General features: G+C 45.0%; 1 protein-coding gene across 1 annotated transcript in view; it reads right to left on the minus strand.

Annotated features, from left to right (window-relative positions):
- The window catches only part of CCBE1 (collagen and calcium binding EGF domains 1), a 90,842-nt gene that overhangs the window by 22,842 nt on the left and 43,101 nt on the right, over positions 1 to 24,899 (minus strand). The window contains exon 2 of the mRNA XM_085297690.1: positions 4,795 to 4,847. Coding sequence (XP_085153816.1) covers positions 4,795 to 4,847 — 53 coding nt within the window. The remainder of the gene's footprint in view (positions 1 to 4,794; positions 4,848 to 24,899) is intronic.

Raw genomic sequence — 24,899 nt, forward strand, 5'->3', positions numbered from 1 at the left:
TTTTAAACAACGTCTAATCTAAATTCCCCTTAGAGCTATTTAAGCTCATTATTTTTGTCCTCTTACTCTTGGCCACGAAGAACAGTTTACTTCCCCCTCCTTGCAGCAAGTTTTTACATACTTCAAAATTGTTATCATATCTCCTTCAGCCTTCTTCTCTCTAGACTAAACAATCCAGTTCTTTTTAACCTTTTCTCTTTTGCCATATGTCATGTAACTACTCTCCAAATACRACCTGTGCATCTACCTTAGGAAGAACTCCATTAAGACCACTGCTTGTCAGAATGCCACTTGAAACAGTCTCAAAGCCTTACCAAAGTGAAACCATATGACATTTCTTTCCTCCTCACAACACGTATTTGTCTTCTCTGCCATAAAGCCCTACTATTCCCTTACAAAAACACATAACCTGTATTTGTAGGTGCTTTGAATTCCAGTTAGCTTACCTAGCATGGGATATATTTTCAAACCTAGCCTCTGCTTTACCAAAGGCTTTGACCTACACACTCAAAACTTAGCCTTTGATATTTAACTAGTGCTAGCTCTCCAAGTGTTTCCGCAGTTCCTTGTTCCATCCCTTTTTGCCCTTCTACCTGTTCTTTTCTTCTACATTTGTCAGTATATAAATATTTGGCTCTGAAACAACACCAAATACATAGGATGTGCTAAGCGTGGAGCACCTTGCTCTACAGCAGGCTAGGAATGCCCTTAGGAAGGTCTGTAAGGGCCGTAAAACATGCCCCATAGGCCTCAACCCCTAACATAGATTACAGCAGTGTCAGCATGGTTGTGGTTAGATTAGGAAAGCTTGAATACAAATGCTCACGCAGTCTTTGGCTAACATGGATGTCAATTCCACAGTGAAGCTATTACCCTAAATGGGTGGTACTGGGCAACAGARGAAGTCTGTACTTGAGCAGAGAATTGCATTCAGTTCTCCTAAATTCCATACTAACCTCTGGACCATGCTTCTTCTCAGCCCACCAAGTTGTACAAAAAGAAACCAATATTTTCACATTACAAGAGAAACCAGGATTCCATGTCTCACACTGATGGAGGAGATGGTGGACAGATTTCAGATCATTTGATGTAAATTTTCACACAGAAACAAGGAAAGGTCCAGGAGGTGGAACTSTTCCCAAGTACTTCTAGGTGGTGGTTCCCACACAGTCATGGAATCAATTCAGATCATATGGCAGCTGTTGGCAGCTGCCACATCCTGTAGCTGTGTGTCTCCAGACCTTTGGTCCCAGGCAGCATGATTCTCTCAGGAGGYGTCTTCACAGCTACGACAAAATTGGGCAAAAGGTGCAGCAAACCGTGGCTGCAGTGCATCACCTCTGTGTGCACTATCAATCAGAGGATGTGCATCGCTTGCACATGCAAGTCTCTTGTCTGCCAGCCCAATCTATGAAATGGGGTTTGAGGATAAATCAAAGTCATATGGYGAGGATCAGCTTGTTCCAGCCTTTAGGAAAATATGAAAACCAGAAGCAGAATAACAAATGACTTCACATTTAGCTTTCAGTGAGTTCCAAAATGAAAATGCAACACTGCAAGTTGCACCAAGAAAGAGTTTCTGAAATAGCATTAGTGAGGAAAGGGTAGATACAATTAGTGTTTGCATGTCATAGAGTACTTCGGTGTGAATTAATCAACAACCAGTAGTAGGGAGGATCCTCTCCAAAAGAATTGTTTCAGACTACAATGGTCTGTGCTTTACTCTTGCAGAAGCTGTGAGACAGGACCTGGTTGGAGCTGTCAGTCTCCACTGCAAAGAAGAGGGCAATAATTCTGAGAAAGGGTGAGAAGCTCTCTTTTGACCTGTTTATCTGGTCAAGTGGAGCAGGAGGAGACATTACAGAGGAAAGTTACTGACACAAAGCAAACCTCACTCTCTGTTTTCCTGAGGATCACTGTCCCCTGCTCTTGCAACTGAATGCCAAGGAGAGAAGGTGTGCGCAAAGCAAAGTGTAGAACCTGGGTGTGTGGACTCAGGTTCACTGGGCTGTGCTACTTTCTGTTGCTCTTTAAGGACAGATGAGAAACAATAGGACAGAAACCAAAGATGCTCATGGCAAAGACACAGCCCTTGAGCGAAAGGGTCTGTTTAAACAACAGCTGCCAGCAAAGGAGATTGGCATCTTCCTGAGGCAGCCGTGACAGAGTGGACAAAGGAGGGTCTATCGCTCTACCAACCTTCCTCCTTGCACTCACTGCTAAATCACAGAAAAGACAGGACTGGAACTACTACTCTTCGTTTTGACTTGCCAGTGCTGTATTAAAAGGTGCAGATGTGCTCTAATAAGCTCACATCTGTAATGTATTTATGCGCTTGTGATGAGATACGCATTTTGTACAGCCACTCTGTCAAGATTATGCCAAAACAACCTGTAAAGAGCCAAGTGATATACTGTAACGGAGTAAGTGAAATGAGCCCTTAACTGAATCATGTTTCTAGCCCCTACATCAACGGCCCAGATCGTCTCAAATGTTATAGCAACTGCTGTGGCCTGTGAAGTTCAAGGCAAAATATACACTGAGCTGCAAAAAAGGGGAGTGGAGATAAAAAGGGAAAGAAGCCATAGACAACAGAGAAATTCAATTAATGGCAAAAACTCTCAGGTTACTGAGATCGAGCTAGTAGACATGGTTAACTAAAATCAGCGGGCACATAATAAAAGCTGCTCTCATAATTGCCTAAAACATCAGGAGACAAAAATTAGAAGCCTACAATAATTCATTGTCATGGCGCTTATTTTGTTTTTATTCCTATTACTTCTTCTGCTGTATCTATTATATTTAGCGAATAATCAGCATATAAAAATGTTACACTCAGTAAGAAAGCTGGAGGCCAGACTGCAGAGATTCTGGCTTCTCTCCACTTAGAAAGGATGCAGGGTTTCTGCCTTCAGCACAAACAATGACCTTGCACAGCACAGCACAATATTGTGCTCCAATGTCCATCTCAGGCTGAAGCTGTGATCTCACTCCCTAGGCACCGAGACAAAACTCACTGCAAAACCACAGGCAGAGGATGTCCTTGTAAGCACGAGCTTCACCCAAACAGTACCCAGCTCCTCTGGGGCTCAGACTGGCATGGCAAGCAGTTCCTCCTCAAGGAAGCAGCAAAAATACAATTCCTGTTTTGAGAAGATGTCTTGTTGTTCTGTAACCAGTCTGCTAGTGTTTTCAGTCAACAGCAAAAATACTCACGTAAAAGCCAACAGCAGCAGGATCAGAGCTGGGGAGAGCCTGCTGGCCACAGATTACAACCCCCCAAACAGCTGACTCTCTCAAGCATGTTAGCTTGTCACTCTTCTTTTCAAGACATTGACATCTTGAACTAAGAAAACTGAGATCAACTTGAGGCTTTCCATATATCATCAAACAGAAGGATGTGTTACCATAAATCATTTTTTTCTTCTGCTTCCCTAAGGAAACATGGCTTACTTGCACATACTTATCTGGTCATTCGCTTATGCCTGATAGATCCTCTTCTCTAATAACTTCAGAGCCTACCARTCGGCCAATTTCATACAAATCAGACAAAGCAGTAGGCATGACTGAAGAAGTTACATAGCTACAGCTCATATAAAATCATCAGCTAGGTAGAGGAGAGGAACCCAGCAGATGCCTGCACCAAGGGAAAGGCAGGCAGAGCTCAGCCTGTCTCTGTGGTAGGTGCCAGCTGGCCAAGCRGCACAGGACACCTTTGCAACTCCACAAGCAACTCCACAAGCAGTTTGGCATCTGTGAAAGAGGCTGAAGCTATAGGAGAAGGATTTACGTAAAGGCATTGACRTGAGTAATTCCTGGGGGTCTGATCCAAACCCACCAACATTGTTGGAARCTTCCTGGGTTTGCCTGGATCAGGCCCTTGAAACACACCTTAGCCATCTGGTCATGTAGCATGCTGCCCCTAGGAGACTCAGCTTCACCTGCAAACCCACCCACTCTTCTCTAAAACAAATCTTCTTACAGAAACCTCTGAGCATTGGGACCCAAATATTGTCTTTATAAATGGAAGGGGCAATTCTCCAGGGATATTTCCTTCTCTCTACAGTATGAGCTATCCCAAGTAATTTCCAGCATCTCCCTGCCTGCTGGTGAATAGGAGGCCAGGGCCACACTCATGACAAGACCATGACCACCAGCAGGAGAGGCGGTGGAAGACAGGGACACCATTCAGCGATGCCCACCTTTCTGACGTCTTCAGGAAATAGATAATTAAAAGCTGCACTAACCTATCTAGTCACTGACCTCCCTGTTACTGACAAGCCAAATCACCTGTGATGGATCCAAGAGGTATGGAGCTCTTCCCGCCTCTCATTCCATAACCTGTGTGTTGGCATATATCCCCATGAAAGTCTAACACCGCTGCTCTAATTTCTCTTGGGTTCTGCCCAGAGCCTGAGTACTGGTATTCATACAACACTGTGAAAGCCATCAGCTGGGAAACACGTGCTTCCGGATGCACAGATGGCTCCCACACACACATCCAAGAGCAGAATGTGGCCCAGCACTTGCACCAGCTCATGTTGCAAGATCTGTGCAGCCAGATGTACTTAGGAAGGATCAAGGTCTGGCATGCTAAGTGAAACTTTTGGAAGACACTGATTTTTTGTTTGTCTGACAATTTCTTGGAAACAATTCCCCCACCGATATATGAGGTACAGTTGAGTCTGCAGCTAAATCATGATGCTCTTCCAAATTGGCAGTGCAGATAACAGGGCAAACAGGAAAAGACAAATGCACCAGGACATGAAGGGTAAGAACAGTGAAATCACATACCTTCAGGGATGCACTGTCCAAGAACAAATTTATAACCCTTACAGCATTTTTTCCTGAAAAACAATAAATAAATAAATAAATAAACAAATAAGTTCTGTAAAGGCTGGTGCCACCTTTAAAAATAGTCATGGATAGATCACAATTATGGAGGTGATAAAACAAATAAGATGAGGACTCTTAGCTTACAGTGGGGAGGTATCACAACATTAAAGAATGCTACACAGAAACCCATCTCTCAATCCACGAGCTGTCTAATGATGCTACAACACTGCCCAGAGAACTGGGCAGAGGATTACCAACATCAGCCCTCTGCATGGAAAACCTCCCTCCCTCCTGCTGCACAAACTGCTGTTGTAGCGTAAAAGCAAGGCCCCTTCTTCCCCCAATGTCTGTAGCTGGCTGTTCTTCCAATTGGGACATTTGGGATGTTCTGTGACTCTCGGATGCACTGATCCTGTAGAGATGGCACGATGATCCTGCATGTTTACTCACACACAAGACGCCAGAAGGAGGTGGGCAGCAACTTTTTTTTTTTTTTTAAGAAAATTTCTTCCAATAATTCAAGGAGAGTATGGAAATCCAGAGAACAAAATCACAGGTGAAATTTAGAACAATGCGCTGCTGTTTCTCAAACAAGATTGTTTTGGATCTCTGGATAGTAGCTAAAGACACAAGAAGCTAAGGAAAGGCCCCTAGCTATAATTTTCAGTGATCAGTCATTTTTGGCAAGTTGACTGTTGAGTGTCTGACTGAAGACATTTTAAATGATAGCCTGGCGGTCACCTGAGGCAACGCAKAGCTCTTGAGGAGCACAGGGCTGAGTACCCCAGCACACAGCCACTCGAAATTACAAGTGGTTTCTGAAAATCCTGCTTCTCCATGTTGAAAGGACACAGCACACCTCAGTGCTGTCCATGTACGCAACCCAGGTCATAATTTTCTTGATAAACTGAAGGGTGTTTTCAAACATCTGTCGTAACAGCGTAAACTTACAGAAAGGGGTAGATCTCAGCAAGGAGTACACACAAGATAAATGTTATCATTCATTTCTCATATTTTAATAAACCTGGAAGGTGATAAGTGCAACATATTGAGTATTTCAACTGGAGAGAGGGGAGGAGAGAGAGAGAGGAAGTATTTTACATAGACAAAAGGACAAAACTATAATGGAGATTCTGTAAAACCAGATTTTTTTTTGCTTTCTACTATATGAAAAGAAGTTTGAGTGCTGAGAACTATTTTGTTATTTCTAGGCTGTAATGACATTTAAGTGCTCAGTTATATCTGCTGATTTGCTTTCTAGCCAGGAAACTACAATCAACCACCAGGATTCTCAGCGGTGCTGAGGAGCATTCACGGACGGCTCCAGTTCTCATCACCCTGCGCTCATGAGCTACTCGCTGCAGGGGCCAGGTGGCCTTTTGAAGGGTCCCAAGGCGGCAGCTACCAGAACTGCTGCAAAAGAAGCAAAGCGCCATTCAGTGTGCTATTCAATCAGGTCCACATGAGTTTGGGGAGACAAAAAAAAGCTATGTATTCTAGAGATTCAGAACTTCTTACATCTTGTGAACATGCTGAAATATCTGTAAAGTTAAGAAACCATCAATTTGGTCTTACCCTTTAATTCAATAACTGACACAGAAGAGTGCTAAAGCCATGGAAGTCAATGACACAGCACTGCTCTAGAGAGCCCACAGCCTGTCACAAATCATCATTATGTTGAATTTAGAGTAACTATCAGTTGCAACTGAGCACTTAAAACAAACAATGCATTATTCCGAACTATGTAAAAACAAACTTTGGCTGCATATTTTTTCCACTTCCAGAGATTAGCTKGAATATAAATTATATTTAATGAAGGTTGAACACTTGAAGAGGAAGCCTTGCTTTGTTATGCAAACAGTGGTCCCTCATTAGACTTTTCTCCAAACACTGCTGTAAAGTTTTATCTGCAAGACAAACAAATGCAGGAGGAAGGAGTTCAAAGGTGCACTGAGGAGGCTGTTCGTATGCTGCAAGCCATGCTGATGGCTTTCCAAGTGCACATTCATCTTCTCCTGTCTTCAGGATGCAGAGAGAGGGGGCTGATAAAAGCTTGCTTGTAGCCTRGCTTAAGGGAGAGACAGCTGAAAGCAGAGGAGAGGAGGGCATCTGCTGTGAGACWCTGGTCCATGCGGTTCTCCCAGCCAGAGCTTACCAGGGTAGGGGAGGAGCAGCCTTTATCACTTCTAGTAAATTCCCACCTGATTGTCAGCATTAGGCTCCTTCCAGACAAAAGTTAAGCAGCTCAAGGCAGCTCCTCAAATTGCATCTACCCCTGGGCAAGGGCTCACGTGCTGGGCACCTTGCAGGAGCCACCCTTGTTCTCTGAACTCTGTTAGTCAGTGGTGGCTTCTGACTGTATTTATTCTTTTTTCATGACTTAATTCCGATTTTTTCCTCACTTCTTGGACTCTTCTAATAGTCAAATCACTTGTCTCGTTCAAACTCCTCTCCCACAGCTGGCCTGCCCAGGACACGTGTTATGCTGAAAGAGCAGACTGGTGGCTCCTCAYGCTGCAGGGCATGAGGGAAGCCCTTGCTCAGAGACACAGGGATTGCCYCACTGGACTTGGCCAACACCCAGTTAGTCCTAGACCCTATTTCTGTTACTGAGGAACAGCATGTTATTTAGAGAAAAATGCAAGAGTCTGAGAATCTGCCGCATACTGAGTTACAGCCATTAAATATTCCACTGACACTGAAGCACAACTTAGCATATCCTTGCCAGCAGGTTTATTCTAATTAAAACAACTGGGTATTCCATCCACACCCTTTCCRAAAGTCTTAGCTGCAACGGCATTTTGAAGCAATGAGTTCTGTAAGTAAATTAGATGTTTTTGAAAATTTTCAGAGTCTCTTTTTCAATTTTGTTGAATGCTCCCATGATTTACTGGTAAGGAGCTTCAGAAATACCTCTCCTCAACATTTTTCCACATCATGGGAGCTTTAAATCATATCTAATGAAGCAGCACAGGGGAGGGATACATGCTATCAGGCTTACACTCCAGAAACCAATTCCCCCAGACAACAATTTCCCAGTTCAAGATTACAGATCTCTGTTTTAGGGCACTCTGTACTCCACAGTRAGCTTCAAACATCAGCATGATTTTGCTGGGGGAATTGATACTTTGGAGTTAATGCACAGGAAATACAATACTACAATACCCATTTCCCTGAACATTACATTACAATGTTGTGATGCTTGTATTTTTTCAGCCTTTTACATTTCTGGAGAGAAATCTATCAAACTTATAGACACATCAGTTGATCATTAGCAAAGGCATTTTAATAGCAATGCTTATTTCAAACATCCAGCTCCAGGTTGACATGTCTAATCAATGTTGCACAGCAGCAATCTCATTATATATAATGAGAGGTAAGAGAGGGTCCCCACTGATAATTTTAATGACTGAATAACTTTCAGCAAGGCAGTTGCTAGGCAGCTATACATATGAGCATGCCTCAAACATTGTAATAATGCTTAGTTGGGTAGGAAGCTCAACCATTAAGATGTGGAAATTAATTTGATTCATTATCATTAAATCTGGTTTTCAAAAGGAGTAGCTTTTAGCAGACCTATCTGTTACAGTCTTTAATAGGGTGGCCCAACTTTTTGATACCTCCATGACTAGGCAAGTCGATCAGCAGCTCTGAGGACCTACCTTCATTACAGGCTTCTGTGGACCRTTGCCTTGCAGGCCATGAGGGAAGCTTTCCATGAGCATCCTCACGACCTATAGACTGAAGATTCCTCCCCCCAGTGCCCAACACACAGTGTATCCAGACAGTTGCCTCTCAGCATTGTGTCACCAAGCTGTAGCTATTTGATAGCATTGCCCCAGACAGGCAGGAAGAAAGGAATGTGGCTTAATTAASCCACAACTTTATTAAGTTAGCTTATCTGGGAACTATCAGCAGTAACTCATCCAATGTGGCTCATGATGATTTTTCCATAATTGTTTCCACCTGGTGAAGGGCTGCTGTCCTCCCCCAGCCTCTAGCTACCTTCTAGCCTGCTATCGGGACACCACTGCCCATCTGTTCGGCAGCTGGAGAAAGGGTATTGAGTTTACTCTTTTTTCCAGAGACTGTAGGGCGTGCTTTCCCTCCCTTCGAGTCCAGAGTACCAGGGTGCTACTGGTACCAACAGACMAAAACTGAACAGCTCTCCTCAGCTCCTAATCTTTGACCTATCCTGGGCAAACMTCCTGGGCAGTCTGGGAGATGGACAGGAGGAGGCTGGCACTGGTTGTCATGCCATGCACAGGCCCCCGTGCTGCAGAGCAGGTTGGTCAGACTGAAGAGACTGGGGAATCCTGAACTGAGGAAAATACTTCTGTGAGTGAGTCGGGGTCCTACCATACCTGAAACTCTTTGGAAATGTGAATAATAATAGGATAAAATTTTAACTGAGATTTAATCTGTATCGGCAAGCAGTAACACAGCAGCAACATGGCATCTGATGACAACTGGCTCAGAGCTACTTGATGTATTATACAGTTTTTTGTTATCACTATACATTTTTTTGTTATCTCAAATAGACGAGACTCCAAAGCTCTGCCATGGTATTTATGTTGACAATGATAAATAATGGCCATTTGATTACAGAAAAAAGAAAAGGGAAGGGAAGAGGAAGAGAAGTGGAAGGGGAAATGCAGAGGAAGGGAAAAGGGAAAAGGAAGGGGAAAGGACAAAGGAGAAAAAGAAGGGGGGAAGGGTAGGTGGGAAAAGAGAAGAGGTAAAGAGGAAGGGAAAAAAAGTTTTATACAGGTTTCCAATGAGCATTATATGTTAATGACACTCCTAGAGCTTGCTAAAAATGTCAACAGTACAAACAGAGGAATCCATACTAGGAAATATTTGTCTTCTAGGAGCAAAGCAGGCACAGCAATCACTAYCTTGACTCAAAAAGTGAGTTCTTATAATAAACTTTCTCCTTCTGTCCTTACTTTACCCTTACTATGACGCAGGTTCAGACAATCCACCTTCAGGATTGCTTTACCCATAAAAAAGTAAGTAAGTCAAGAAAAAGCAATTTACTTCTCATCTGTTGTGAGCTAGGAGCACACACATGGGAGTTTCTAAAGCTTAGCTGATGCATGGAATAGCTTTGCTGGAAGATGTAGCTGCTCAATATGTGGTCACACAGGTCAAATCCATGGTCTGTCATGCTATTTCTGACCTACAAATGTCAGGAGAGTCTCAGTTTAGGGGACATAAGAGCCATTTGACATTATATTTGGGTTTAGATATATCATTGCTGTTGTCCCAGGCAGTTGGCTGTTAGAAAATAATGTCAATGCAGTAAAGCAGCTAATGAAAAATATCTCACAGGTTCAGCTCTTGCGTAGCAGAACAGAGTCAAGGAAGCATGTGACAACCAACCGCTGGCATTGTGTTCAACAGCGCACCAGAAGCAAGAAAGTCTACCCTATGAGAAAGAAAAGCCAGCAGCRAATGTTGATAGGTCACTAAAAAAATGAAACCAGAAAATATTCAACTTCCAAATGTCAAAACCCTAAGAATATTATTTATTCTCAAGTGATATTTTCATTTTATTTTTTTTTCAGCACCAGTCCAACATTTTCATGGAAAACCAACACACTTCTTGACAAACGTATTTAACCAGAAAAACCTCAATTTCCTATTGAGAAAAGGTAGATTTTTTTTTTTTTAACTAGACTTCTCCAAACAATATCATAACATGAACTCATGCAAGCCTGTGCGGTATCTTCAGGACCTGAGTCAGCAAGAGCCACAGCATTGCTGTGTTTAATTGCACAAAGGAGTCTTTGTCAGGATGGCTACTTATTGTGTCTGCCCTGACTTCTTCTTTGATCAKCCTGAATTTCAGAAATATGCAGTGCAGCAAAAATGCAAATGTAAAATACAGTAATTAACTTACAAACATTAATTAGTCAGCTATGAAAGCGAACCAACAAGGTGCCTTAAAAAAAAAAACTTTGTTTTTTTCACATTATATATAAAATACAAACGAGAGCCAGGTCTGTCTGCCAAGGCATGCACAGACAAGGCCCATCTGCTGCGCAAGTGTCTTAATGAAGTAGCGCAGTAGCTGTGCGAAGTTTAGCCATAATTCACAGGGAGAGAAGATTTATAGCAACATGGTGTAAAACTGAAACAATACACTTTATTTTTGTTTGCTGTTCTGTGGGATACATACCAAAATCTTGAGTAAGAGAGGATGGCCTCCCTGTAGCCAGTCGCTCAATATACACTGTGCCATGATTTCCAGACTCAGTCTTTTTCCACAGTTGTGCAAAGAGATAATTTATGATCACGTTGGGTGTAACTCATCAAGGTCCAAGTCCTACCAATTCCAGTCGCTGTCCCTAGCTCAGGGTGAACGACACAGCGCAGGGTGCATGTCTTTTACTGCCCAGGAAACGCAGCAGCACCTATGACCACAGTAGGTATATGTGCACTAATCTATTTCTGTTAACTGACTGAATAAAGCAGGATAAAAGGGAGGATCTACTGGAGCAACAACAGAGACCTACCCTTCATCAGCAAAGCTGGAACTCGGACCCCCGAAAGCAAATCATTGCAACCAATTACTTGATTGTTTTTGAAAGTTGGATTTTCAATGATTAATGGTTTGCCAGAGTCTAGGTCATGTTTCTCATCAGCTACTTCAGTCAAACAAATTTACAACATTTTTTCTCTTTTTTYAAAGAAGCCTTACTGTCTGTTCCTTTGCTTGACTCTGGTTATTAACATCAGTATCAGAAACAAAATCCAGTTCCAGTTATTGTTAATAGGAAGGTTTTGATAAGATTCACAATTTATAGACTCCTCTACTGTGAACATAAGCCAGGGACCAGATCCTCCCCTGGCAAAAGCAACGTACCTCTATTAACTTTGRTGGACCCATGCAGTTCATACTAACCGAGGGCCAGCTAATGATTTTGAAAGCACTCTGATACGCTGTTTGGCTGCTCTTTTTTATAATGTATTGTTAACTGACTCTCTCTCTCCTACCTACTCCAAATGCTGTTTTGTCTCATCTTTTTATGGTGCTGGAATAGAAATTGCGGTTCCTTCGTCTCAGAGAGTATAAGGGACCTTCCAAACTGCTCAAGTGATTTGTAGCTGATGCAGGACGCAGTACCTGTGATGAGCGCACATGCCTCTACCAAGGAGCAACAACATCTAAGCGGCCTCAAAGKGGGCAGGAAAGGATATGTAAACCAAGCATGGATATGGGAGCGGAGGGAAGGATGAAAGGGCTTGAAGCCTCCTTCCCTGGCAGGCCAGCTTGCGCCGGGTCGCAGCCCCTGGCTGAGCGTGYGGCCGTGGAGCTGCGGTGGGCGGCTGTGCCACCTCGCACGTTTCGTGAACGCCCAGGAGCCTGCAGCTGGGACGCTGAGCGTGCTCAGAGGCAGAATCTCCAGGTTTCCCAGTCCGGTGCAGAGTCCATCTCAGGAGAGCAGCGATCCGGCATCGCGGCTGCGCAGAACTGGGCTATGCTCCATGCGCAAAAGGCAAAGCTTGGTGAGGTCCAGGGAATTTAGCCATCGGAAGTGTCTGTCCAGCGTCCAGCCCTCGGCTCTCCCGGGCGCAATGCAGCGCACCTCGCCACGCTGCCCTTCGTGGGCTTGGTGCAATAAGTTAAACACTACGAGGTGTGCAGACGAAATCTGGGCAGACCGCCTCCCCGAACACCTCCCCACCGCGTCAGCGGGTCAGCGTGCCCAGGAGAGCCGTGCACTCRGACTATTTTAGCTTTTGGGACACAGGGAAATGGGTGGGTACGTAGCAAACGCTGCAGGCAGCCCCYGCCACCCCGGGACAAGAGTTTGCTCRTGAGTTTGCTCACCGCAGCAGCAAGCAGCAGCTAGAGCGAAGCTTTTTGGGTCCGTTCTGGACAAAATACAGACCATCAGAGGCRTTTCCTATGATCGTTCCTTCTGATCCGTAGTGAAAGAAACCTGTTGTGTTGGGATTTCCATTTGAAACCGTAGAGACTAGGGCTTTGGGGGAAGCYGTAACGCCGCGCTGCAGGGCCAGGACCGACTTTGGCCCGTGTCGCTTCCAGCCGCAGCAGCATCTCGGGCTGCAGCGCCGTCGGCTGACCCCAGACTAACCGTCGGGTGGTCCCTCGCCGACTGGCACCACTGGCAGCCACCAGCCCTTGCAGCAGGCTTCACATAACGATGCCCCAAAATGACCAAGTCGTTTGGCGGCGAGCTTTCTCTGAGCAAAGAAGGAAACRCTCACGAGGAAAGTATCACACAACTTCAAAAAGGGAACGAAATCACCCCTACCGCCCCTGGAAAAGCCATTTGTGGGATATTTTACATGCATGCAAACATCTTCAGAATCACATATGTGGTTCCTTCAGTGCTGCRCTGTAATCTCTTCCCTTCTGTCTTGGATTTTGATTTTCTTTTTTTTTAATGCAAGGGAATGTTCATATGGTTTATTGTTAGAGAGCATGTCAGAAAAAGCAGAACGATTAAACAAAAGACTTCTGACTGCTCTCATCTGCTTAGACTCAGCTTTATATACATGTTGTCAGCTTTGTCTTGCCCTTTTTATTACAGCTTTCTTTCACTTTTTGGAGTTGTACCAGGAAAATGATTTTGTTTAGTTTCACAGGTGAAGTTGGTTTGGATTTTACTAAATCAAATTAATGTTTGMCAGGTGTGAAATTTAGTGGGAAGAAAAAATTAATTTTACACAAAAATGGCACTGTTTGCATTTGCTACATAGTCTAGCAATCTGGCAAAGCATGATGCTTTCTCATAAGTATGTTTTATTTTGTAAAAATGAGTAGTCTTTCAAACCTCACTTGAAATGTTCCAATACTCAGCCCTTGTTTTAAAATAACTCACCCCTTTGAGATTTAAGGTAAAAAAAATTAAAAATAAAAAAGAGAATATAAGTCTTTTTTTTTCCAGCATCTCTGACTTCCAATCAGAGGACTGGAAGCCAAATTTCCTTCCAAGACTGCAAATAGCATGTCTCACTGACGGCACACATTCAATTATTTATCTAAACAAAGGTGAGCCAGAGTACAGGACTAATCACAGCACATCTGTCCAGTCTCTTGGATTTTTAAACTTCCATGACTCTTCACTTCGAGGCTCCAATTTCCTATCACATATTCTTGATAGATAGAAAGTAATAAATTCCATTTCAGTAACGAAAGCAGTGCCAGAGCAGAGCCGTAAGGAGCTCTGCTCGTTTGCTGGCTGCCGTTCTTTTGCTAGGTCACTGGAGTCAAACAGCAATAAATTGCTGGCAGGCTCTTAGGTTTACTGAGTTCAGTCCAATCCAATGCAGTTTATATAGCATCCTTCATCAACAAGATCGCAAAAATGCTGCATAAGCAACGTCTAATAAACTCCATTTAATAAACAACGAAAGGCAAGCGCCTTTTATATATGCGTGCACAGGAAAGCACATCACAGAAACTATGCAAGCAAGGCAGATTTCTAAAGCTGGTTCTCCAAACAGGACATAAATCCTCATTAACCTTAAGAGGCAAGCTAATAACTTGGTTGACATTCACTCGGGGATGAAGGGGGCAGCTGCTGCCTAAGGGGCCGATCCTGATCCGGCAGAAATTGCGGTCAGTTTTGCCATGAGCATGWATCATACTTGACCCAGACTAATAAACTAAGATTCAGGATGACGCTTAAGCGCGTGCTCAGCTCTGGGGATGTGCTACAGCTGCGCTTTCAGGAAGGGCAGCGTTAGACACTCACTTGTGGCATAAACTGAAGCAACTCTGGCTCGYGCTCAGGTGTCGTTGGAGCCGGGGCAGAGCTCTCTCTGATTTTGGTGTATTCAGGATTGGATAAATAGGCCCGCTCCTTCACTCCTCCCGCAGACAGGCCATCCACCTACACCCTAAATGCACCCACACATACGTAACTCGTGCTCCTCATCTGAAAGCCGTATTTCAGATATGATAATTTGATTTTCAATTATAAAAGGAAAATGTGGTTGAATTTGAAACTCAGTCTTTGGGAAGAAGGTGAAAGGAAATTATTCMAGTCAGGCTTTTGTTTGGGATTTAAATCACTGGAGCTGGGGAGAAAGACACAAGTCATCAGCTTTTAGGAAAGTCAGATACCATAGAAAACCGTTTCAGAAAGCGCCATTCCGAGCACCTCGCTCTGTACTCTGGCTGCCCCCACACCAAATTTGGTAGCTGGGTTTCTAGCTCGACGCTAGGGAACCTGCAAGACAGCGGGAGTCCGAGGATGGAGGCTGCGTTTGGCAGCGCCGCCTCTCCGGCACGGAGAACTTCCTACCGAGAGGACAACACCCGCCGGCGCGGGGGAAGGAGGCGTACGTGAGCTCATCCCGGGGCAAGGCGCAAAACCACAGACACGAAGGGTCACCGGAGCAAGCCGGACTTCTTGCACCCACCTCACCTGCGCGCCGCACCGTTTGCCCCTCTGGAGCACAGGGGAGACCCCAACCCCAAACCGTGGCCAGCGCTCCCGGGTCTTCCCCCTTCGYCCTCCTCACGAGGACAGCAAAGCCAAACAGCATGTCGCAGCTGCTATTCGTGCTACTTAAAGCACTGTCAGGGGGCCCTGAAATACGGTTAGCGTTGCAGACAAGGCAAAATCCTTCCCAGAAGAAGGTAAAAGCACAACGYGGGGTTCACGTTTCCTTCCCTGCTCACAAGTACCTAAACAACAGCAGCCCCTCCTTTACGCTTTGTTGCGAGGATCTTACCCAAAATTAAGCCTGAAAATTAAGGGACAGTAATTTTCCACRTCTCTGCCTTTGTCAAAGCCAAAAAGCCTATGAATCAAAGGGCTACAATTCAACAGCCTGTCTCCCCTCTTCAGCAATACACACTTTGCAAAGGAAATTGCGCTAATTAGTGACTACCTCGCTATTCCAGAGTAAGAAGAAGATTGCCACTCGTTTCCTGGACACTATATACTGTCTACTGACAACAGGTATTAAACAGCTCCCATGTTCAAAGCACACGCTTTGTAAGAGTGCAGAAAGTACAGTGATCTAATTTTATAGCTGAGGAACCGCATAAGGGCACTTAACAGCCACTTATGCMAAAAGATTTTTATCCCCCCAGTACGAGGGTAGAGTMGTAGGGGCATGACCCTGCTTCAATGTAGCCAAGGGAATTTTTCAAAACAAGATTTCAGCCATCCTATAAGCAGCAGAAATAAATCCTAAGGAAAAAAAATCCTAATTTTAGAATCATAGTTTCACAGCATAATTTTGGTTGCAGGGCATTTTTGGAAATCTTCGGAGCCAACCCCTTCGCCTCTGTGCATTTTCCCCTTACATCTACTTAGGATTTCCCTTGCTGCAAGGTGGGGCTGTCATCTCCTGTCTCTTTGCTGTGCACCYCTGATAAAAGCCTGTCTCTGTCTTCTCTGTAACTCCCCACCAGGCAGCTGGAGGCACCATTTACATTTGCCCCTTAGCGCTCTCGTTTCTCCAGGCTGAGCAAACCCAACTCCCCAAGGCTCTTCTTGAACATGATGTGCTCCAGCCCCTCAGGTATCCGAGCTCTGGTTTGTCCGTACCAAATTACAGGTAACCAAATCGAATGGTATCATTAGCAGACAGCCTTTGAAACAGATTAAAGAAACGGAAAAGAAAAAAATAAAAGTGGTTTGCTAAGTTGTGAGGGAATTGGAGTTTTGGTCGCCTCCCACCACTTTCTTTCCCCTTTTCCTTCCATTTTCTCAATAARATTTTAAAAGATGTAAAAATGAAAAAGGTAGAAACTCCTGAATGCAATATATACAATGCTATTTGTCGTGATAGTGTTTTCAAACAAAAGAGCTGGCCACTCTGATCACTGTCTAAGTAACAAGGCTAAGTTAAATTTGTGTTTCTAATATATTTGCAACATCAATAGCAGCAATGGAATTAACTTCTTAATGTAAACCCTTGGAAATCTCTATAAAGACACTAAAGAAGAAATTATTTCAAAAGCGTTTCACTGATCCAGATGTTTTTTTTCTTTTTTCTCTCTCTTTTATTGTTCCCAGAGAAGACCTTGTAAAAGCTGAAACTGCTTATTAAGTATACAGACTTAACGAATTGGACAAGGAAAATAATTCTTACCATAACATGTTCACAAGCCAGATCCATGTTTATTGTCCACAGAGATGATAGCAAAATACTCTCTATATACAGAGCAACCTCTGTTAGGACAGAACCTACCTCCATGCTTCCAGCATACAGACCAGATCTGTTTTTAAAATAACGCAGCATGAAAGTTCACTGAATTGTACAGTGGTGCTGCACCATGGCCCCAGCGCAAAGGATTATTTTTGCAGACGCACATCTGCGGGTTATTTGTTGCAGGGTAGAGTGGATGGAGTAAATCYTGAAACAATTCACTAATTAGGCAAGTATTACTGGAACGAGCTGTTATTTACGTGGTGTCATGAGAAGGAACAGTATCCGCCACTGCCGCCGTGGGGACGCTGCAACGGTATCTGCGCTGCTCTCCCCGTCTTTATAGCTGCTTCTGTTCAGTTTAGGCTGCAGTCAAATAGATGATGGAAAGTTCATGAAGCAGTTTTAGATGCGGCAATTTGACTGGCTCCTCTGTTTGAACGGCAGGAGCAGGAACGCAATATACGGCCCTTATTACTGTCAGTGAACGGGCTGCAGTGATTTTAGCATGGAGGGGACTGGACCTCTAAATGTCAGTTAATCCTGCTCTTTTCAAATATGTGAGCAAACAGGTGGCACGTGACCATTTTAAAACATAAAGAGTGAAGTTGTCCTCCAGAGCCCTCCTTGCATTTCCCCACMGCGCACTGCTTTCAAGCCAGTCGCAGTCTGAGCGTGGTGTCAATTGCCCATTAGCCAAGCRCTAATTGTACGCCCGCCCGACCGCGACCGCGTCAGGTCCTCACCAAGCAAACCGCAGCCCCAGCCCGGAGCACAGCCCACTTCCTATTGCTTAATTTAACTTAGCTGACACTGGATGTGGCTTCGCTCTCCCCATGCATCCCCCATCCTGCTGCTGCTGGAAGATGATTTTAGCCCTGAGTGACCTACTAAGGTCAAACCCAAGATCTTGATGAGATGCAGAAAGGCTACCAGGGCAGTTTACCCCTCTGCTGACCCCASTGCCCGAGGTCCCAGCTGCTCACCCGGCACGCTTGTTACTCGCTGCCAGGCTTCAGCTGGGATAAAGCCAGCCATGCTGCCACCGGAGGCACACGGATACGATGTCCGCGCCCTGCAGAGACCATGGACACGGTCATCTGAACCAGCCAGCGGCCTGCGCTCTGCTCCCTGTTGAGGGTAACAGCCACAGCTTTTGCTGTCCAGTTCAGCTACCAAACTGATCCTCATTTCATCCCAGAGGAGGAACTCCATCATCTCTAAGAAATTTATGCCCGTTTTTTACAGCTGTCTGAAGAGGTCAATCTCTTGCCAGCCTTCCCATCGCTGCATCTGGCTACAAAGAGGCRGCTGCGTTTGAAAAGCACTCTGCTCCTTTCCAGCACAGTTTGCCGTTTGGAGAGGCCGTGCGAGGGGGCAGGGGGCACAGATGCCAGCCTGGCCCACCCCGTCCTTGGGCGGCTCGCAGAGGTGTGGTCCTCACCCGGTGGGGATTGAGCATGATGGGAGCAGGAGCGCTGACTTTTGGGAGGAAACATGCACGCTTCTCACACTGCAGCTTGCTCTGGAGAGCTGCAATCCACCCCCCATCCCACCCATCTCTCTCTCTCTCTCTCTCTCTCTCTCTCAAAAAAAAAAAAAAAATCTTTTACCCATTTAAAACAGATCTTTCCCGTGAATGGGAAATTGCAAAGTCAGAATCTGCAATCTTGCCAAGCTTGCGCTGCCTGGGAAGGAAGAAATGGCTTCAGCTGTATTAGCCCATTAATCAGAGAAGCTAAGCCATAAGAATTTGGCCCGCAGTGCAACTGGTAGTGATAGTATGTGCTTCACTTGGGGAATTTATTTTTTAATCCTTGATAAGCTTTATTYTCACTTTACCTATAAAAATAAGTATTTCCATGAAAGCATATCAATTTTAGGCTTTTGGCTCACTCTAATATTACTTTCTTCCTCCCCCCCCCTTTTTTTTTTAACAAGAGTGAAATTTTTATGGTTATAAAGAAACTCTCCAAGAAGTTCAAAACAAAGCCAGTGTCCTTGCTGTGGTCTGAACTGGTGTGCTGTGCTGCRCCGAGGTGTGCTCCTAACCTGTGCCGTGCTCCTCTACAGGAGTGGAAACACTTCTCCGGTGAGGAAAGGGAGCCCTTTGGAGAAGATACCTGTCGCGTCCTTTCGTAAAGCACCTTGGGAGGAAGGTGTTCTCCATCTGGAAGTTATCACCTACATGTAACTGGAGGCTTTAGAGAGAGTCAAATGGCACATGCAGAGGCGCATTAAAACATTTTGCTTTGTATTGTGTTTCATCTTAGATAATTGCTTTAGTGTTGGTTGTTCCACTTTATTTAAATAAATTTATTAAATTTATCTATTCTTCCATGGTGCTTGTTTTTTTCTACAATTTACCTAATTCTACTGTTCGACTGAGGCTTTTCCATAGCAACAACTGATGTCTCTAGCGACTGTTTTGGGGTTACAGATGCAAGAAGGGAGATTCCTTTTCTTTGCTGTTGGCTTGCAGTAATATGCATTCACCCTTACATCACAACTGAAATATGGTCATGTTTCAGGCACTAGTGCCYGCAGGCCCATATATAATCTATCCTCATACATCCTCTCCTAAAACCAGTGTAAACTGGGGATGACTCTATCAGACATGGTGGATCAAGTCCTAGCCTAGGTAACGACTCAGAGCAAACACACTGTGACCTCCGGAGTGACTCTGGGGTTAGAAGCATCCGAATGGGCTAAAAATCTTGACTCAGAGACAAATAAATAAATAAGAAAGACTAGAGTGAGATCAGAATCAGAGTTMCTGATCATTTTACTCATAAAATCGGGTTTGAGAAATAGAGGTAGTGCTGTTTTAAAGTGCTAGGGTTGCTGCTAGAAGGCATCAAGAGGAGATAGTTGGCCTCAGACCTGTTCAGCAGCCCTCTGAGGGGACTCCGTAAGAGCTCAGCTCCACAGGAKCTGAGCTTTTCCTGGCATTCGGCACTGTCTTTCTTTACGAATGTCCCTCCGACTTCCCTGTTTTGTCAGGTTTCCCCTCCTCGCTGACAGTCCCATGACGGACCCTCCTGCGCGCTGATGCAGTTTCGGCGTTCAACGGCTTCATCCGCCGGTGCGGTTTCTTTTCAACTCCCTTTCACGGGTTTTTCTTCTGGCGACGGGTTTTTGCTCCGTGTGCCTGACCTCTGCGAGCCGTGACGAAGGCGAGCGTCCCGCTGGGTGTCAGCTCAAAGGGGCGCTCGACGCCAGCGACGCGTGTTTGCTCGTGGGAGCACGCCTCCCTCGGCCCCGCTGCCGCCGGGTTTCAGCACTGCGCTCGCAGAGCCGCTGCTTTGTAAGCTAAACCTGGCGCATCCGAGCAAAACCCTTTGGTGACCAGCTGCTGTTTCTCCCCTATCCTCAGCACCATGTTTTTCTATTTCATTAGTACATTTAAGGTGTTACCCAATGCATGGTCTGATGCAAAATGATTTCTTAACTSCTGTTTTCCTCTCAATATTATCTGGACTACTGGATTCTTCATTTCCTTGGCTACATCCTAACCCCAGCATGCATGTCTCCTTACTGTGGGGATGCTGGTGCCCAGGAGATCCTGGAGCACCAGATCCTTGTGGATGCACGCCGAACCACCTGCATGGCCCTCGCTGCATCACGGCATCGCCTGACGGACTCTGTGTTGTCCGCACAGCGGTTAGACGACTGTGGCAATGTACAGCCCCTTCCCAGACGGTGTTTCGTGCTCTCCACAGCCTTCACGCARCCCATCTGTGCCACCGTTTCTTGCAAGACCTTTTGCAGGCAGAGGAGCGACAGCTCTGGCCCCTGCGGCTTGGCAGACGCGAGAGGCCGGGGACGGACACAGGACCTAATCCCCTGCAAGAAGGTGTTCACAAGTGTTGGCAGATGCCACATCGATTGACTGCTCAGGACTAGCCGCAAAACTGAACACACATAACAACTTTGATAATTTCTTCCTACTAATGATCTTCTAACGTGTTTCTTGCTACTACAGTCGTTAATAAACTTCCCAACATTTTCAAATTGCTGCTGAACTTAGCTCTGTTAAATTTAGCTCTGAGGCTCCATCAGTATCTGCAAAACCAGGATTAGGACTGCAAGATTCACACCTCCTTTCCTCTCAGAACACGCATTTTGTGTCAGTTTGGACAGCCTCTATATTCCCACCAGTTTATCCGCGTGCAATCCCTACATATTGTCTTTAAGTCTGTTCCACAGCTCACACAGTAGACTTATGTGGTGGTAATATTTTATCTAGAATAAGCAAAACTATTTGTTTGGTTTCSTACTCTGTTTACCAGTTGTATTTTATTCCCAAAGCACTTAAAAGAAGAAACCCTCMACATTTTTATAGCTTGAGATATCAATCTGATTCTACAGTTATTTGAAAGCGCTAAACTACATCTGGCACACTTAAATATATCTGGAATAACGGTTTGGCACATGCTGTAAAGCAGCCTCCCCCAAACACGTACATAGGAGGCCTCATAATTCAAACTGAAATGAGTATCATGCACATTCCCAGAGAAATTTCATCTCTTAGTTTAGAAAAATATTTTTTCCCCTTTTGCTACCTAATGAAGTGCCTTGTTCATCACTATCGCAACCCTGATGGGCACAACGTGTATTACAATCTCACCATCTGCATCACTCGCATTCCTGAACGCAGAATCTCAGCCAGATGTCTGACTTATCTCCAAGGCACTGACTTTGGTCAGATGTTTTTTATTTAAATGAATCGCAAAACTAACAGAAACCGAGTATCTATTATCTATCACAACTGCAGATAATAGCTCAGAATGAATTTATCTTGAGCTGTTTTATTGTTACCCTTGCCCACACAAACACTTCTGTAGATGAATCATCTAAAACACAACAACAAAAATCAAAGGAAAGGGCAGGCAGGATATTAAGCAGAGTACTTCATTAGAGATGAAGTGTGCAGATTGTGCTACAAACAGAAGGAAAACACGCTGCTCTTAACAATACAGAGATACGAAARCAACCCAAATTATAGTGACACAGAGCACCAATTCGGAGCCGGCAGCATYGGTGCTCAGTAGTAATAAACGCCCCTATGGACAACGGGACCGTAACTTGAACACTGCACCTACCTCTTCTCCTTACACAGAGACCTTGTGGCTTCTACTGAGAACTCATGTGCAGTTTTCCAGCACAAACCCCCCACTTTTCTTTGAAAAAAAAAAGTTTGTCTTCATTTAGAAACACGTAGTTATTACATGTTCTTCTCTGACTGGGATTTTTGGAGCTTTCCACCCTCCTAATTATTACTGGTAGTAGTAATAACAGCTTTTTACTTCCATGATGTTAACCACTGGAGTATGAGTGCTGCAAATAGAAACCAAATTCAACATAAAGAGACATCTAAGAAAATTGATAGTTCCTTACTTAGATTTCTTACCTAGATAATTCCTTATGTTTACTATCAAATGAATACAGCTTTCATAGAATAATTGCATCATTATAAATACTATACTAACACCAAAGCATCCCTGACATGGACCAAAATCCGCCATCTTTATATGCAAACCCTCATCAAAACCACGATTCCTCTCCCAACGTATTTCCAAGTCACAGCTAAGGTGGGAGGTGGAAGGTAGGTCCACATGGGCTAGGGCAAAGCTTCCCACAAAAGCACGTTGCAAGTGTGGGATTATCAGTGGTATTGCATCTTGCATTGTCACTACCATTGATCATCTGTGAAGTAGCTCAGATTCATCTCGAATTCACCTCATCAACAAAAAACGGGGAAATTTGTCCCAAAATCATCACAAGGAGCTTGCCTCCTTGCCTGTGGTGCCCACCGGCCCCTCCTGTTGCAGTAGGCGGGGAGGACGCAGGGAAGCATCGCGGCAGGTGTCCTCGAGGAGGACAACCCGCGTGCCCCCGTGCACCGCGTGGGGAGTGTGCCCTGCTCCCCGCACTTTCCCAGCCGAGCCATGAGCTGGCCTTTCACGTGCTCGGAAGGAGGGAGCTGTGTCTGCAGCGCCGTCTCCCCGCGCGCACCAGGGCGGCCGCCCCCGCACCGCATGGCTTGGACCCTTGGACCAGGCTGGTTTGCAGATCAGGGCGATGTCGCAACACTTGAACTTCACTGCGTTTGGACCTCCCAGGAAACTGTGCCAGAAGTAGAGCTAGGAAAAAAAATGAAAGAAAGAAAAGAAAGAAAAGAAAAGGGGGGAAAAAAACAAACCGGACTGCAATCATGTAATTAAAGGCTATATCATAGCAGATAATCATAGGTGTTCAGTGCAAATTGTGTAGGCATGTAGTTAATGCTGGCATTTTTTAATTTGTAAGTGCTAAACCTTTGCATGTTTGTAAGGTCACTGTTGTATGTAAGAGCAACTTTATATTAATTACTGCTAYCAGTGTGCCAAATTCCCTCTCACACTCCTTGAAGCTGACACAGAGATGACACCTGTCTCCTTGTATTTTTCCAGCTGATCTCCAACTCCTGTTTCGCCCCCTGAATGGCCTCACGCACGCTGCCCTGCAGAAGGTGCGGCCAGACTGTTACAGAGCAACACCATGCTCTGCAGCAACAGCTTGGTGCCTGTTTACCAGCACCTCCTCGAGAGGCCAAAGAGCTGATGAGCGGGACACTCCTGGGCGYGCACACTGCTTGCTGAAGGGATGCCCCATAGCTCTGCAGTGCTAGTGGGAGTCTAAGACAGGAGAAGTGGGAAGTGCAGACCTGGGTGAAAAATCATGGGAATGGGCACTCCAGTCTTTAGGCCCAGCTCTGCAGTTCAYGAACCCACAGCAAGGTCTCTTACCGAGCTGTAAACCCTTTCCAGAGGGGACAGTTTGGGGTGCCCACAAATGAATATGGGCCTCATCACACCGGAGCCACCACTGACAGCTCGGTGCCAGGGAAGCTGTGAGCATTGTYGATACCTATTACCGAACGGCCTGGGTCCTGCCCTTGCTGGCACACAGCTCTCGTGTCTGAATTTTAATTAATTCAATCCACAATTGATGCTCAGGACTATGCAGCACTTCTCAAAGATGCATGAGCCAATTTTGATGTCCCATTGAGGTCACTCCTGTCCAGTGAAGTGTCACCGTGACCAGCAGTTCCCATCACGGGATGATCTCAGGAGGAAAAGCTACCCGTGAGTGATGAAAATGACTGATGACTGTGCTTGAACATAATGGCACTAGATCCTCACCTTTACCTGCATGATACAAAACTCACAGAGAGGCTGACAGACACCTCCTGCTCTTGAACACATCACTGCAACTGCCTAGGTCCAACCTGATCCTGCCACTGTGCTACGCTAGAGAGGGATGGGCAGGACCTAGCTGCCCCACTGCAAAGCAAYGAAGTAGTTGAGAGAACATCTGAGCTCTTATAAAAACGATGAATTCCTTTTCCACAGATAAATTCCAGTGAGTTTTATGCTGCTACCTACAAAAACATCAACGGCACAACTTCTGACCAGGATTTAGCTGTTGCATTTTGACCGCTATGGCAAAGAACAGCAAAATGGTCAAGACTGCTCTTGTTAGAGCTGGGCAGTAAATTACATGCTCTGTTCCATCCATAAAGAAATGTTTATCATCTGTTGCCAAAAACCGCAGYGCCCTGGTGTTTCCTCAGGCTTGCTTTCCATTTCTACAGCCACCAAGGAGGCTGTTACCCTTGGGAAGTCTCATTTAGAATAAACAGTTCTTTATATTCATTATCATAATTCCCAGAGACAGGGCTGGAGCTAGCTAATTAGCAGTTAAGCATGACATACCAGGCAGCCAGGAAGCGATGGTCTCAACTCAGCCTATCTGTGAGTGCATCTTCGGGACTAAGCGCTGCCGTGAACCTCTAACTTTTCCCCTGGCCTCGAGGACACCCAGGCTATGAGCTGGGTAATTTCTTCTTTGCCTTTTTTTTTTTTTTTTTG

Source organism: Rhea americana, unplaced genomic scaffold, assembly GCF_003343005.1.
Source record: "Rhea americana isolate MKP2758 unplaced genomic scaffold, rheAme1 scaffold_13, whole genome shotgun sequence".
Lineage (NCBI taxonomy): Eukaryota > Metazoa > Chordata > Aves > Rheiformes > Rheidae > Rhea > Rhea americana.